Source organism: Rhinopithecus roxellana, chromosome 12 (assembly GCF_007565055.1).
Source record: "Rhinopithecus roxellana isolate Shanxi Qingling chromosome 12, ASM756505v1, whole genome shotgun sequence".
Lineage (NCBI taxonomy): Eukaryota > Metazoa > Chordata > Mammalia > Primates > Cercopithecidae > Rhinopithecus > Rhinopithecus roxellana.
This window is the reverse complement of record NC_044560.1, coordinates 27699652-27715936: the sequence shown is the minus strand read 5'-3', so window position 1 is coordinate 27715936 and position 16285 is coordinate 27699652. Positions and strand designations below refer to the sequence as shown.

The 16285-nt window shown below is 42.7% G+C and overlaps 1 protein-coding gene across 4 annotated transcripts in view; it reads right to left on the bottom strand.

The window, feature by feature from the left end:
• SPEN (spen family transcriptional repressor) overlaps nt 1–16285 on the bottom strand; it is a 103106-nt gene that overhangs the window by 67590 nt on the left and 19231 nt on the right. For 3 of the 4 annotated variants that reach the window (XM_030913627.1, XM_030913628.1, XM_030913629.1), the window contains exon 2: nt 1510–1830. In XM_030913627.1, the coding sequence (XP_030769487.1) occupies nt 1510–1830 (321 nt within the window). The other variant, XM_030913630.1, reaches the window with a different exon arrangement.

Below are 16285 nucleotides of genomic sequence, written 5' to 3'. Positions count from 1 at the left end.
GATTTAACAGAAGCAATAGGCAAAAAAGTTCCAGGACAATTACTGCTACAGCTGCTATTTTATAAATATGCAACATTTTTATCCATTAAGAAGACACAGAAGGCAGGCACAAGAGGTAGCAGAGCTGAAATCTAATGGCTATTCTCTGATTCACTATTAGTACTAAATACTTCTAGAGTTAGTGGGGAAAAAAAGAGAGTTTGACTTGGGTTAGGAGAGGGGCTAATATACACAGGTCAGGACATACCAACCTTTTCCAAGTGTGGAAACACGACCTATAATCCCAATTAAATCTAGGGAGAGAATTGTGAACATAACTTCCCCAATTTTGGCCCCTCTTATGGGGGTAATCCACCTTCTTAATGGGCAAGGGTGTCAAATGATATTTAGATGAACCACAAGAAAAAAAAATCTTAGTGACCAGAGAAAATAATTCCACTGGAAGCAAGTAGTCCCAGACAAACTGTAACTCTCAAACCCCCAGACTTCTTTCTTGAGATAGTAGACAATTAGAAATTTATCCACATTCATAAATATTTCCAGCCCTAAGTATGAATCAGGCAGCTGGCAGAAGAGGAAATATCCTCTACAATTCCAACAAATGAGGAAGGCACAGATGCTCGCCAATAGTTCACTTTTGTAGCCATCCAGCCCAGTCAATTTTGATTGCTGTATCCACAACTGATCATCACCATGTGTTCAAAGCTAAAGTACCTTTGATTGGACAGCAACTTAAGAAATGATAAAGTAATCCTCTTTCCCTGGGCTAGTGGAATCTTGACAGCATGACATCCCATATATCCCAGCAATTAGAAAAGAATGGCTATATTCCAGGATTTAGGAAGCGTCCATCATTTTAATTTTTCCCCATTCCATCAAAGAGTGTAATTCCAACAATACAGAAATTGTGTAGATCCAAAATGGAAAAATCAAGCATTGCCTTCTCTCTTCTTCATCCAAGAACACATTTCCATGTTAAAGTATTGTTTGTAGAATCCAAGTGGTTGAATCATTATGGTCTGCTAGATTTTTTGTGACAATCCAATTTGTTTGTACATTTTACGTAGTGAAAATGGAGAGGCAGATATCAACTTCTAAAAGAATCTGTAGGCTCTAATATTCCAGAAATATTCCATATAGTATGAACACAAAAGCCAAATAGCTCCATCAGGTAGAAGGGATATATCCAAGGAAGGACTTAACATTATCCAAGAGAAGGAATAATTAATTCTAGAAGACAGGTAACTCCAAAAATGATGCTTCCATAGGAAATCTTCCATCACATTATATCTCAGGAACAGATAGATATCCAATCAGCTGCAGGAAATATCCTCTATGATTCCATAAGATACCAGCCATTGGGACAGAAATCACTTCCGTTTCCAACCCAAAATAGGAAACATTGAGAATGCCCAAAACTTTAAATCCGTCTGGGGCCCCTAAATATGAGTTTCTGTTTCTCACCATATCAAATACAAAATACCTGCCTACAGAAACCTTGGAACTTACCCATCAAGTCTCCGCTCATAACGTCCTTCTCGTGCATGAAGTGACGGTGGGGGACCATAAGCAGGCCCTCCACCACCTCCTCTGAACCCAGAAACCTCTCTACTACGAGATGCTATGGAAACTGTATCATCCAATCCCCGAGCAGCACTCGGGATGGTGCCTGGTTCATTATAATCCGTGCGTAGGTCTCTATCTCCCATTTTGTTGACCGAGTTGTGAGCTTTCTGTGCACTTTTGATGTCCACAAAATCCACAAAGGCAGCCACTCCTCCTTCAGATCCCCTCTTGGGGAGAATTTTGACACTTTCCACGCGGCCATATCTGGAAAAAATAAAGTCAACGTTATTGCTGCATATCAGTAATTTTCCAAAATGAGTTTTTAGATTTATTTTGGGGGGGGGGGGACAATTTGCGTTATGTATGTAGGAGGGACGACCTTTTCAAATGGATCTCTTTTACACTTACATTTTTCTCTCTGGGGAAAATATCTGCACCACATTATTACATTACTCTCATTTCTTTTTTTTTTGAGATGGAGTCTCGCTCTGTCGCCCAGGCTGGAGTGCAGTGGTGTGATCTCGGCTCACTGCAACCTCCGCCTCCCAGGTTCACGCCATTCTCCTGCCTCAGCCTCCTGAGTAGCTGGGACTATAGGCGCCCGCCACCATGCCCAGCTAATTTTTTTTGTATTTTTTAGTAGAGACGGGGTTTCGCCGTGTTAGCCAGGATGGTCTCAATCTCCTGACCTCGTGATCCGCCCGTCTCGGCCTCCCAAAGTGCTGGGATTACAGGCATGAGCCACCGCGCCCGGCCTACTCTCATTTCTTTTTTTTTTTTTTTTTTTTTTTTTTGAGAAGGAGTCTCGCTCTGTCTCCCGGGCTGGAGTGCAGTGGCCGGATCTCAGCTCACTGCAAGCTCCGCCTCCCGGGTTTACGCCATTCTCCTGCCTCAGCCTCCCGAGTAGCTGGGACTACAGGCGCCCGCCACCTCGCCCGGCTAGTTTTTTGTATTTTTTAGTAGAGACGGGGTTTCACCGTGTTAGCCAGGATGGTCTCGATCTCCTGACCTCGTGATCCGCCCGTCTCGGCCTCCCAAAGTGCTGGGATTACAGGCTTGAGCCACCGCGCCCGGCCTCTCATTTCTTAAATATAATATTTATTAAACTCCCCTTCACCTTTTTACCTTTCTAGAACACTTAGCTGAAATGCACTTCTTTTTTTTTTTTTTTCTTTTTGAGACAGAGTCTCACTCTGTCACCCAGACTGGAGTGCACCTACTGCAACCTCCGACTCCCAGGTTCAAGCAATTCTCGTGCCCCAGCCTCCCAAGAAGCTGGAATTATAGGCATGTGCCACCACACCCAACTAATTTTTTTTGTATTTTTAGTAGAGACGGGGTTTCACCATGTTGCCCAGGCTGGTGTCGAACTCCTGACCTCAGGTGATCCGCCTGCCTTGGCTTCCCAAAGTACTGGGATTACAGGTTTGAGCCACAGCACCAGGCCTTGAAATACACTTCTCAGAAGCTTTTAGAAATATTTATAGTCTAAAAATGACTACTAAACCTAAGATAGAATCAAAGTAATTTAAAAATCTGTAAAACTTCCTATTAAAACAAAAACTATATATAGCTATTTTACAGATTTCATTTTAACTTAATTCATTAAGTGACAATTATACTGGAAAACTGAAGTACTCAAACACTCCTTACTTAAAGGCAAAAATAAATCCAAATATTTTTGTGTCCATTTGCAAGTGATAGTCTAATTTTTCTTTTTTTTTGAGACAGAGTCTCGCTCTGTTGCCAGGCTGGAGTGCAGTGGCACGATCTCAGCTCACTGCAACCTCCACCTCCTAGGTTCAAGCAATTTTCCTACCTCAGCCTCCCGAGTAGCTGGGACTACAGGCACACACCACCACGTCCAGCTAATTTTTTTTGTATTTTTAGTAGAGAGGGTTTCATCATGTTGGCCAGGATGGTCTCGATCTCTTGACCTCGTGATCCGCCTGCCTCAGCCTCCCAAAGTGTACCGTGACTCACACCTGTAATCCCAGCACTTTGGGAGGCCCATGCAGGTGGATCATTTGAGGTCAGGAGTTCGGGACCAACCTGGCCAATATGGCGAAACACCTATCTCTACTAAAAATACAAAAATTAGCTGGGCATGTTGGCATGCATCTGTAATTCCAGTTACTCAGGAGGCTGAGGTGGGGGAGGATCGCTGGAACCTGGGAGGTGGAGGTTGCAGTAAGTCAAGATCGCACCACTGCACTCCTGCCTGAGTGACAGAGCGAGACTCCATCTTAATTTATACAGATTAATAAATCTAAGAAAATCTTTTGATAGACCATACATTCTAATTTTTATTCCAAAAAAAGTGTACAATGTCTGTAAGGAAAAATTTTGAGATACTTGTTACATTCTGAAGCACATGAGAAATAAAATTTGTAATCACTAAAGAAAATCATGAAAATACTATAAATTTCATTAGGAGTTAACACTTACAATTTTATGTACTGGTAATTTGGCATTTTAGAAAGGCAGACACAAGCGCTTTTAAATATAACACTTATTTTGCTGACAATCGACAGTCTTAAGTTTACACTTCCTCTGAAGAAGCTGACTTTATCACAAAGCAGAATTTTTCTTTTTTGTATCCCCTAGCATGATTTAAGTTACCACCTCATACAAAGGAAACATAATCCTAAACCCAGTTTCATCAGGAAACTGAAATAGAAGTAATAAAACTATTTGGCACAAATTAATTTATTAAAATGTCCTTTTTCCCCCTTTACTGAGCAGCCCCCAAACCACCAGAATAGTTTCAGAGGGATCCCCAAAAAGGACCTTTTTAATTTAGGGGAAAAAAAAAACTGATAGGAATTGAAATAGTTCTTTCCACACAAACACAAAAAAATGCCGTCCAATGTATTTGACAAAGGACTTGTATCTAAGAACATAAGAAACCTTACAACTCTATCCATTTTTCTTTAAATGGGCAAAACATTTCAGCCAAAAAGATATACAGATGGCAGACAAGCACATGAGAAGATGCTCAAAATCTTTAGTAATTAAGGAAATACAAATCAAAACCACCATATGATACTATTTCAAGCTGGGCACAGTGGCTCACACCATAATCCCAGCACTTTGGGAGGCTGAGGCATGAAGAACACTTGAGCCCAGTAGTTTGAGACCCGCCTGGGCAACAAAGCAAGACCCTAACTCTATGAAGAAACAAAAAAAAAAAAGTAGCTGGGCATGGTGGCATGTGTGCCTGTGGTCCAAGCAGCTGCTCAAGAGGCTGAAGCAGGTAGATCACCTGAGCCCATAAGTTCAAGGCTGCAGTGAGCCAAGACTGTGCTACAGCACTCCAGCCTAGGTGACAGAGTAAGACTCTGTCTCAAAACAAAAACAAAAACAAGACATACTACTTCACACCCAAGATAATGGCTTTTCTTTTGAGTTGCAGCCTAGCTCCGTCACTTAGGCTGAAGTGCAGTGGCATGATCTCAGCTCACTGCAATCTCTGCTTCCCAGGTTCAAGCCATTCTCCTACCTCAGCCTCCTGAGTAGCTGGGATTACAGGTACCTGCCACCACGCTCGGCTCATTTTTGTATTTTTAGTAGAGACAGGTTTCACCGTGTTGGCCAGGCTAGTCTTGAACTCCTGACATTGTGATCTGCCCACCTCCGCCTCCCAAAGTGCTGGGATTACAAGTGTGAGCCACCTTGCCTGGCCAAGAATGGCTTTTTTTGTGTGTGTGAGACGGAGTTTCGCTCTTGTTGCCCAGGCTGAAGTGCAATGGAGCAATCTCGGCACACTATAACCTCTGCCTCCCGGGTTCAAGCAATTTCCTACCTCAGCCTCCCGAGTAGCTGGGATTACAGGCATGTGCCACCACACCCAGCTAATTTTTGGTATTTAGTAGAGACGGGGGTATCATCATGTTGGTCAGGCTGGTCTCGAACTCATGACCTCAGGTGATCCACCCGCCTCAGCCTCCCAAAGTGCTGGGATTACAGGTGTGAGCCACCATGCCCAGCCATGGCTATATTTTTAAAACTCTAAAAAATAAAAAAAAGTACATCCTTGCAAACACTTCTTTTCTGGTTTTTCATTTTTTTGTTTTTGGCTGGGCATGGTGGCGCATGCCTGTAGTCCCAGCTACTCAGGAGGCTGAGGCAGGGGAATCGCTTGAACCCAGGAGATGGAGGTTGCAGTGAGCCAAGATCGCGCCACTGTACTCCAGCCTGGCGACAGAGCAAGACTCTGTCTAAAACAGAAAAAGAGAGAGAGAAATTTAAATCCTTATACATAGGTGGTAGGCATGTAAAATGCTGCACAGTCCTGTGAAAAAGTTTGGCATTTTCTCAAAAAGTTAACCATAGAATTACCATATGACTCAGCAATTTCAGTCCAAAGAAATGAAAATTGGGACTCAAACAAGTATGTGTCTACCAATGTTCAGTGCAGCATTATTCACAATAGGCAAAAGGGTATAAACAACACAAATGGCCAGCAATGGATGAAGAGATAAAATGTGGAACACACATATAATGGAATACAAGATATTAAAAAGAAAGAGGTTCTGATAACATACTACAACATGAATAAAACCTTGAAAACATTACGCTAAATGAAATAAGCTAGATACAAAAGGATAAATAGTACATGATCCCTCTTATATGAGGTATTTAGAACAGTCAAATTCATAAAGAAAGTAGAACAGATTACCAGGACGTGGGAGAAAACAGGAACGGGAAGTTATTGCTTAATAGGTAAAGTTTTTATATGGGATGACGAAAAAGTTCTGACTGGCCGGGCACAGTGGCTCACGCCTATAATCCCAGCACTTTGGGAGGCTGAGACAGGCGGACGGGCGGATCACGAGGTCAGGAGACCGAGACCATCCTGGCTAACACGGTGAAACCCCGTCTCTACTAAAAATACAAAAAATTAGCTGGGCGTGGTGGCGGGCGCCTGTAGTCCCAGCTACTCGGGAGGCTGAGGCAGGAGAATGGCGTGAACCCGGGAGGCAGAGCTTGCAGTGACCTGAGATCGCACCACTGCACTCCAGCCTGGGCGTCTGAGCAAGACTCCGTCTCAAAAAAAAAAAAAAAGAAAAAGTTCTGACTATAGTAATGATGGTTACACAACACTGTGAATGTACTTAATGACACTGAATTGTAAATTTTAAGTGATTAAAATAAATTTCATATTACATATCTTTTACTCCCCCAACATACACATATACACAGTTTATCACTAAACTCAAGTTCACACAGATTTTTCTCCTACCTAAAAAATAAAAAGAACAGAAAACAACAAAGAAGGAAGCAACAAATAACTTAGCCAAAGGACATAAATGTCTAAGTTTAAATCCTAAAGAGCTGAATGCAAAAGAAATACATATGGAATGAGGAACTAAATACTCAATGCAGGTAGGGTGTGGTAGCTCACACCTGTAATCCTAGCACTTTGGGAGCCTGAAGCAGGAGGATCACTTGAGCTCGGGAGTTTGAGATCAGCATGGGCAACATGGAGAAACCTTGTCTCTACAAAAAATACAAACATTAGCCAGACGTGGTGGCATGCGCCTGTAGTCCCAGCCACCTGGGAGGCTGACGTAGGAGGATGGCTTGAGATCAGGAGGCAGAGCTTGCAGTGAGCCCAGATCCCACCACTACACTCCAGCCTGGGCGACAGAGCGAGACTCCGTCTCAAAATAATAAATTAAAATAAAGATAAAATTAAAATAAAAGCATAGATGAATGCACACAGAACAAAAATCAAAGCATAATCCTTTCTTACAAAGGTGCGCTCACTGCTCATATCGTTTTTGTATAAGGAAAGTACCTTTTGAAAACAAACCACAAATTTATCTCCAAATTTAACAAAGAGAACAAATCAACACTACTCTTTTACACTGAGAAGACTGGAAACTCCCAAATTTTAAATAAACAAAAAGGGCTGCTTAAATCTTCATATCCGTGAAAACTTAGCTGGTAATTATGATTTCCTGACTTTGTCTACTCTTTCCAAAACAACACATTTCCCTTAGTATTCAAGCATCCCTCCAGTATTCAAACTAAACCATTTACCTGACATTTATTAAGTAAAAAAGAACAAGAATAATCAAACCACAGTTAGATATATTTTCCTTTTTTTATTAACAATATCAAGCTTTAGCTATAAGTTTCCAGAGAACCTGCCTATGCAATATTCTCCAGTAATAAGTATAAATACATCAGTTTCTAAAATAACATGGTCACTGGTTATGGTAATAAGCTAACTCATTTGTAGTTTTTATTTGGAAACAGGGAGCCCAGGCTGGAGTACAGTGGCCTGATCACAGCTCACTGTAGTCTCAACCTCCTGGACTCAAGTGACCATCCCACCTCAGCCTCCCTATCAGCTGGGACTACAGATGCACAACACCACACCCAGCTAATTTATTTTTAATACAGAGTCTCGCTGTGTTACCTAGGTTGATCTCAAACTCCTGAGCTCAAGTGATCCTCCCATCTCGGCCTCCCAAAGTACTGCGGTTACAGGTGTCAACCTGCAGTGGCACCCTGTCCTCATTTGTAACCTTTAAAGAATTAAGAAAACTGAAATTGGCCAGGCATGGTGGCTCATGCCTGTAATCGCACCACTTTGGGAGGCTGAGGTGGGAGGATCACTTCAACTCAGGAATTTGAGACCAGCCTGGGAAACATAGCAAGACCCTGTATCTATTTAAAACAATTTTTTAAAGAAAATCAAAACCAGAGAGAAAATAAAGCTAAGAAATTCTACTTGAATGCTACACAGTGCAGTATAAAACAAAGAGTTTGCCTTAAACAATTTTTAAAGACACTACTAGGTGGATCACGAGGTCAGGAGATCGAGACCCTCCTGGCTAACATGGTGAAACTCCGTCTCTACTAAAAATACAAAAAATTAGCTGGGCTTGGTGGCAGGCCTGCAGTCCCAGCTACTCTGGAGACTGAGGCAGGAGAATGGCGTGAACCTGGGAGGCGGAGCTTGCAGTGAGCCGAGATCGCGCCACTGCACTCCAGCCAGGTGACAGAGCAAGACTCCATCTCAAAAAAAAAAAAAAAAAGACAATACTAAATTGGTTATGTTTAAAAAATCTTTCACAGCTAAGCAAGGGGCTCATGCCTGTAATCCCTGTAATTTGGGAGGCCAAGGTAAGAGAATTCTTGAGCCCCACAGTTCGAGATAGTGACAAATAGTCACACCCAAAAATAAATAAATAATTTTTTTAAAAAATTAGCTGGGTGGTGGTGTAGTCCCAGCTACTTGGGAGGCTGAGGCAGGAGGATTGCTTGAGCCCAGGAAATTGAAGCTGCAGTGAGGCATTATTGTGCCACTGCATTCCAGTCTAGGCAATAGACCAAGACCCCGTCTTTAAAAAAAAAAACAACAACAACACAATGCCAGGCGCAGTGGCTCAGGCCTATAATCTCAGCACTTTGGGAGGCCGAGGCGGGCGGACCACCAGGTCAGGAGATGGGAGACCATTCTGGCCAACATGGTGAAATCCCGTCTCTACTAAGACACAAACAGAGAAAAATTACCTGGGTGTGTTGGCAGGCACCTGTAATCCCAGCTACTCGGGGGGCTGAGGTAGGGGAATCGCTTGAACCTGGGAGGCGGAGGTTGCAGTGAGCCGAGATCGCACCACTGCACTCCAGTCTTGGCAACTGAGAGAGACTCCATCTCAAAACAAAACAAAAAACTTCCCTATCACTAACATTTGATCAATATACACTATACTCTTCTAAGTTTTCAAGAAAGAATGAAAAGTTACCCAAAATAATGCCAGGTGTCCTGAATGTTTGATCTCTTTTCAATATTTAGCAATCCATATAATAAGCACTGACAGAGTTAGAAGTGCCTGAAGAGATACATACATACACATAAAGATTTTCTTTTTTTTTTTTTTTTTTTAAAGACTTGAGTCTTGGCCGGGCGCGGTGGCTCAAGCTTGTAATCCCAGCACTTTGGGAGGCCGAGACGGGTGGATCACGAGGTCAGGAGATCGAGACCATCCTGGCTAACACGGTGAAACCCCGTCTCCACTAAAAAAATACAAAAAACCTAGCCGGGCGATGTGGCAGGCGCCTGTAGTCCCAGCTACTCGGGAGGCTGAGGCAGGAGAATGGCGTAAACCCGAGAGGCGGAGCTTGCAGTGAGCTGAGATCCGGCCACTGCACTCCAGCCTGGGCGACAGAGCGAGACTCCATCTCAAAAAAAAAAAAAAAAAAAAAAAAAGACTTGAGTCTCGTTCGTTCTGTTTGCCTAGGCTGGAGTGCAGTGGCACGATCTCAGCTCACTGCAACCTCCACCTCCTGGGTTTCAGTGATTCTCCCGCCTCAGCTTCCCAAGTAGCTGGGATTACAGGCATGGGTCACCACGACCGGCTAATTTTTTTATTGTTGGTAGAGACGGGTTTCACCATGTTGACCAGGCTGGTTGTGAACTCCTGACCTCAGGTGATCCGCCAGTCTTGGCCTCCCAAAGTGCTGAGATTACAGGCTTGAGCCACCACGCCTGGCCAATTTCAGTATATTGATGACCTCAGATTTCACATTTGAGAACAATGTGATATAGTGGAGAAAACACATGGCTGGGTGCAATGGTTCACACCTCTAATCCCAGCACTTTGGGAGGCTGAAGTGGGTGGATCACTTGAGGACAACAGTTTGAGATCAGCCTGGCCAACACAGTGAAACCCCATCTCTACTAAAAATCCAAAAAAATTAGCTGGGTGTGGTAGTGCACATCTGTAATCCCAGCTACTCAGGAGGCTGAGGCATGAGAATTGCTCGGGGTCAGAATTGTGGAGGTTGCAGTGAGCCAAGATCACACTACTGCACTCCAGCCTGGGCGACAGAACAAGACTCAATCTGAAAAAAGAAAAGAATAGAAAATACATGAGAAAAGTGACTAGGGTTCTAATCCTGACTCTGTTATTAACTATATGGTTTTAAAAGCCACTGTTCAGGCCAGGCATGGTGGCTTATGCCTGTAATCCCAGCACTTTGGGAGGCTGAGGCAGGCAGATCACGAGGTCAAGATTTTGAGACCCAGCCTGACCAACATGGTAAAATCCCGTCTCTACTAAAAATACAAAACTTAGCCGGGTGTGTTGGCGCACGCCTGTAATCCCAGCTACTCAGGAGGCTGAGGCAGGAGAATCACTTGAACCCAGGAGGCAGTGAGGATGCAGTGGGTCAAGATCCAGCCTGGGTGACAGAGCCAGGCTCCATCTCAAAAAAGAAAAAAAGGCATTGTTCGAGAAGCTTAACACATCCTGGGAACAAAACAGAGATCCCTAGCCTCATGACATTTATTTACAATTTTCAGTTTGTTTGGTATATGAAAAGAAGACCCCTCCCATTCTAAAATTGTTTTCATCAACTGCATAAGAAACTCACTCCATAACTTCCAAAGCATAAATTACACAAAGCTTTAAAATCCTTAGTATGCTAAAATCCAAGGAATTCTCTCAATACTCCTCCTTTCTTTTTTTTGAGACGGAGTCTCGCTCTGTCGCCCAGGCTGGAATGCAGTGGCTGGATCTCAGCTCACTGCAAGCTCCGCCTCCCGGGTTCAAGCCATTCTCCTGCCTCAGCCTCCCGAGTAGCTGGGACTACAGGCGCCCACCACCTCGCCCAGCTAGTTTTTTTGTATTTTTTAGTAGAGACGGGGTTTCACCGTGTTCGCCAGGATGGTCTCAATCTCCTGACCTCATGATCCGCCTGTCTCGGCCTCCCAAAGTGCTGGGATTACAGGCTTGAGCCACCGTGCCCGGCCTACTCCTCCTTTCTAGAAGGGACTACATTCAACCTTTATTGGCTAGGCTATCAATAGGAACACAATTATTAATTTTAATCTCAGCTTTTGCAACTGACCTAATAAGCAATAGGAAAGAATTGCCACATACTTCTTCTCACGCAAGTCACACTACTATAGAAAACAATCCTCTCTGAGTCATTCTTGAAGCAAGACAACAGAACACCAATGAAAACAACACTTCCAAACTTTGCATCTAATCCCTCTTGGCCCAGTTAATTTCTAGAGCTAAAAAATCACATCTGAGTCTTTTTATGATCATTAACATTACTGTTCTATTTCCAGGGAATGAGATCCCACCTTCACTAGCTCTCAAAGTTTTGAAATCCTGCTATGGCAGAAAAAGTTATTACAGAATTGTAAATGAGGACAAGTATCAAGCCTTTGGAAGATGCATGCAAACTACATAGCCACCCATCCATCTAAAACCCAATATATAACTTTTGAAAGATCACATTTTTATCAAACTACCCACGGCTTTGTGTATTGCCTACTTTTCCACCTTTCCGCCTCATCATCACCACAGCTGTGCCTTATGCAAAAGCAAATGATCGGCCTGCACGATGGCTCACACTTGTAATGCCAGCACTTTGGGAGGCCAAGATGGGTAGATCACCTGAGGTCAGCAGTTCGAGACCCAGCCTGACCAACATGGTGAAAGCCCGTCTCTACTAAAAATACAAAAATTAGCCAGGCATGGTGGTGCGTGCCTGTAATCCTAGCTACTCAGGAGGCTAAGGCAGGAGAATCACTTGAACCCAGGAGGCAGTGAGGTTGCAGTAAGCCAAGACCACGCCCCTGTACTCCAGCCTGGGCAAAAGAGTGAGGTTCTGTCTCAAAAAAAAAAAAAAATTAGTCACTATAGACAGACAAAAAGCAAACAGCAAATAAACACACCATAAAGGATAAGAAAAAATCTTAAGAGACGAATATATTCAAGTTTGGCTACGCTACCTATAATGGTAGAGGTAACGGGCCAAATGTGGTGGCACACACCTGTAATCCCAGTAATTTGGGAGGCTGAGGCAGGAGCATCAGTGAAAATGGCCATGAGTGAGTCATGGCCATGCCACTCACCTCCAGCCTGGGCAATAGAGCAAGACCCTGTCTCCTAAATAAATAAATAAATAAAAACAGTAGAAACAATAAATGTTTGTGCTGGTTTTTTACATTATAAAAAGATTAAAATCATTCCTCTTTTGAACTCAGTTAAATCATAAATGTATCCATTACAACCACCAAATTATGTGGACTAATGTAGTAACATTAACACGTATATTACTTTAACACAATTTTATAAATGAATTACTAACTTACAATTCAACCCACGTGAGTTTATATTTAGACCAAAAGGGCCAGGCATGGTGGCTCACACCTGTAATCCCAACACTTTGGGAGGCAGAGGTGGGCAGATGACCAGGTCAGGAGATCAAGACCATCCTGGTCAACATGGTAAAACCCTGTCTCTACTAAAATACGAAAAATTAGCCAAGCGTGGTGGTGCCTGCCTGTAGTCCCAGAGGCTGAGGCAGGGGAATGGCTTGAACCCCAGAGGCAGATTGCAGTGAGAGGAGATCACGCCATTGCACTCCAGCCTGGGCGACAAGAGCAAAATCTCTGTCTCAAAAATAAATTAATTAATTTAATAAAAGCTGTTGTCATCTACATAACTGAAGTAGATATTAAGACTACTCCATTCACAATTACTGATAGCCCCACATTTCAACATACTAAATGTAGCATATAACTTGAAATCATATACTCAGATTACAAGACTCCTACAATTTGAACATAATCAAATAAGACAGTAAAATTTGTAATACGTCATATACCTCATATCAGTTAAAATAAATTAAAACCAAAAGTAAAATTTAACAATTATCCAGCAAGTCAATGATAAATCTAAGTAGCTAAATGACAATGGCAAACTAAAACAGTTAAAAGTTTTATTCTGGCCGGACGCAGTGGCTCACGCCTGTAATTCTAGCACTTTGGGAGGCCGAGGCGGGCAGATCACGAGGTCAGAAGATCGAGACCATACTGGCTAACAGGGTGAAGCCCCGTCTCTACTAAAAATACAAAAAATTAGCCAGGCGTGGTGGCGGGTGCCTGTAGTTCCAGCTACTGGGGAGGCTGAGGCAGGAGAATGGCGTGAACCCGGGAGGTGGAGCTTACAGTGAGCCAAGATCGTGCCACTGCACTCCAGCCTGGGCAACAGAGGGAGACTCTGTCTCAAAAAAAAAAAAAAAAAAAGTTTTATTCTATCTAAAGACATATCAAAAATAGATATAAACCTATGGAAGAGGAGAAAATATTTACAAATTACATCTCTGATAGGGAACTCTTAAAACTCAATGAAAAGCACAATCCAATTTTTAAAACTGAGACTGGACACAGTAGCTCAAGTCTGTAATCCCAAAGCTTTGGGAGGCCAGGTGGGAGGATCACTTGAAACCACGAGTTCCAGACCCACCTGTACAACACAACAAGACCTCATCTCTACAAAAACAAACAAAAAATTTTTTTAATTAGCTGGGGCCAGACGCAGTGGCTCACTCCTGTAATCCCAACACTTTGGGAGACTAAGGCAGGTGGATCATTTTAGCCTAGGAGTTTTGAGACCAGCCTGGGCAACATGGCAAAATCCCAACTCTACAAAATATACAAAAATTAGCTAAGGATGGTGGCATACACCTGTAGTCCCAGCTACTCAGGAGGCTGAAGCAGGAGGATTGCTTGAGCCCAGGAGGCGAAAGTTGCTGTGGACTGAAATCACGCCCCTGCACACCAGCCTGGGTGACAGAGCACATATACATATATACAAAGAGATGCATAAATGGCCAATAAACACATGAAAAGATGGCAAATTTAGTCCTCATTAGTCATTGGGGAAATCAAAATCAAAATCACAATTATAAACCTCTTCATACCCACTAGGGCAGCTAAAAAAAAAAAAAAAAAAAATGATAACTAATAATGAGGATTAGGAGAAATCTGAACCCTCATACATTGCTGGTGAGATAGCCACCCAGTCTGGGTGACACAGCAAGATGCTGTCTCAAAAAACAATGAATGTACAGATATTTTCATAACAGCATTTTTCAAAATAGCCAAAAATGAGAAACAATCTAAATGTCCATCAACTGATGAATGGATAAAAAACGTGGCATGAGCCAGGCGTGGTGGCTCAGGCCTATAACCCCAGCACTCTGGGAAGCCAAGGTGGGCAGATCGCTTGAGCTCAGGAATTGGGGACCAGCCTGGGCGACATGGTGAAACCCTGTCTCTCAAAAATAAAACTAAAAGCGGGGAGGGCATGCCCATTCAATGGAATACTGTTCAGCAATAAAAAAGAACGAAGTCGGGAGGCTGAGGCAGGAGAATGGCGTAAACCCGGGAGGTGGAGCTTGCAGTGAGCTGAGATCCAGCCACTGCACCCCAGCCTGGGCGACAGAGCGAGACTCCATCTCAAAAAAAAAAAAAAAAGAATGAAGTTCTGATATATGCTAAAATATGGATGAACCCTGACAACATGCAAAATCAAAGAAGCCAGTCACATACTGCATGATTCCATAATACACAAAACGTCCAAAACAGGCAAATCCATACAAACAGAAAGTAAATTAGAGATTGCCAGGGGCTGAGAACAAAGGAGAATGCAGAGTGACTGGTTTCATTCTGGGGTGATGAAAATATTCTACAATTAGTGATGATGGTTGCACAACTCTGTGAATATATTAAAAGCAACTAGGCCGGGCGCGGTGGCTCAAGCCTGTAATCCCAGCACTTTGGGAGGCCGAGACGGGCGGATCACGAGGTCAGGAGATCGAGACCATCCTGGCTAACACGGTGAAACCCCATCTCTACTAAAAATACAAAAAACTAGCCGGGCGAGGTGGCGGCGCCTGTAGTCCCAGCTACTCGGGAGGCTGAGGCAGGAGAATGGCGTGAACCCGGGAGACGGACCTTGCAGTGAGCTGAGATCTGGCCACTGCACTCCAGCCTGGATGACAGAGCGAGACTCCGTCTCAAAAAAAAAAAAAGAAAGCAACTGAATTGTATAATTTAAATGGGTAAATTTTATGGTTTATGAGTTATAGCTTAATAAAACTGTTATCTTTTAAAAACACAAAAAATACCTGTCCCTGTCCTTCAACACAAAAGATTTTATATCTCCTTTAGTCACAAACTTCTACATTATCTCACTATAAATCACCTGTACGCCACATTTATTATAAATAGGCAATCATGGAAGGCATTTTTCTATTTCAAGCATGCCTAACTAGGAACGTTACATATGACGAGGTGCTGATGATAGTCAAAATCTGCTAGCTTCATTTCATGATAATATTGAACTCTTTCAAGAAATTTATTATGAAATGGTTTTATATATAAAATGGATATATGAGCTGTTCTTAAATAACTAATGCATTCCTCCTCTAATCACTCTTTTGAGTAACAAGTATTTAGTAACAAATAATTACTAAAGATGGCAAAAGACACTGAGAGTCCCTAAAGTCAGCAAAAGAAAGTTAACTACAGAGCCCTAATTTCATTTTCAGAAAAAGCTCATACCCTGAAGTATTTCTCTACTAGGAGGGATGGGAAAAGGAATGGAAAAAGAGGTGGGCAAGAAGATTTTTCATAGTTTAAAGATATGTATTAGCTCTACGCCAAAAATAATAATTGAGTTGTCACATACTTTTGGAACTAGCAAAGAACTGGCATGATATAAAATCCCTAAACCATAAAGGAAAAGACTACATAAATCAAACCACATAAAAATTACAACTGCTGAATCACTTGAACCCAGGAGGCGGAGGTTGTAGTGAGCTGAGATCATGCCACTGCACTCCAGCCTGGGCAAGAGTGAGACTCCGTCTCAGAAAAAAAAAAAAAAAAAAAATT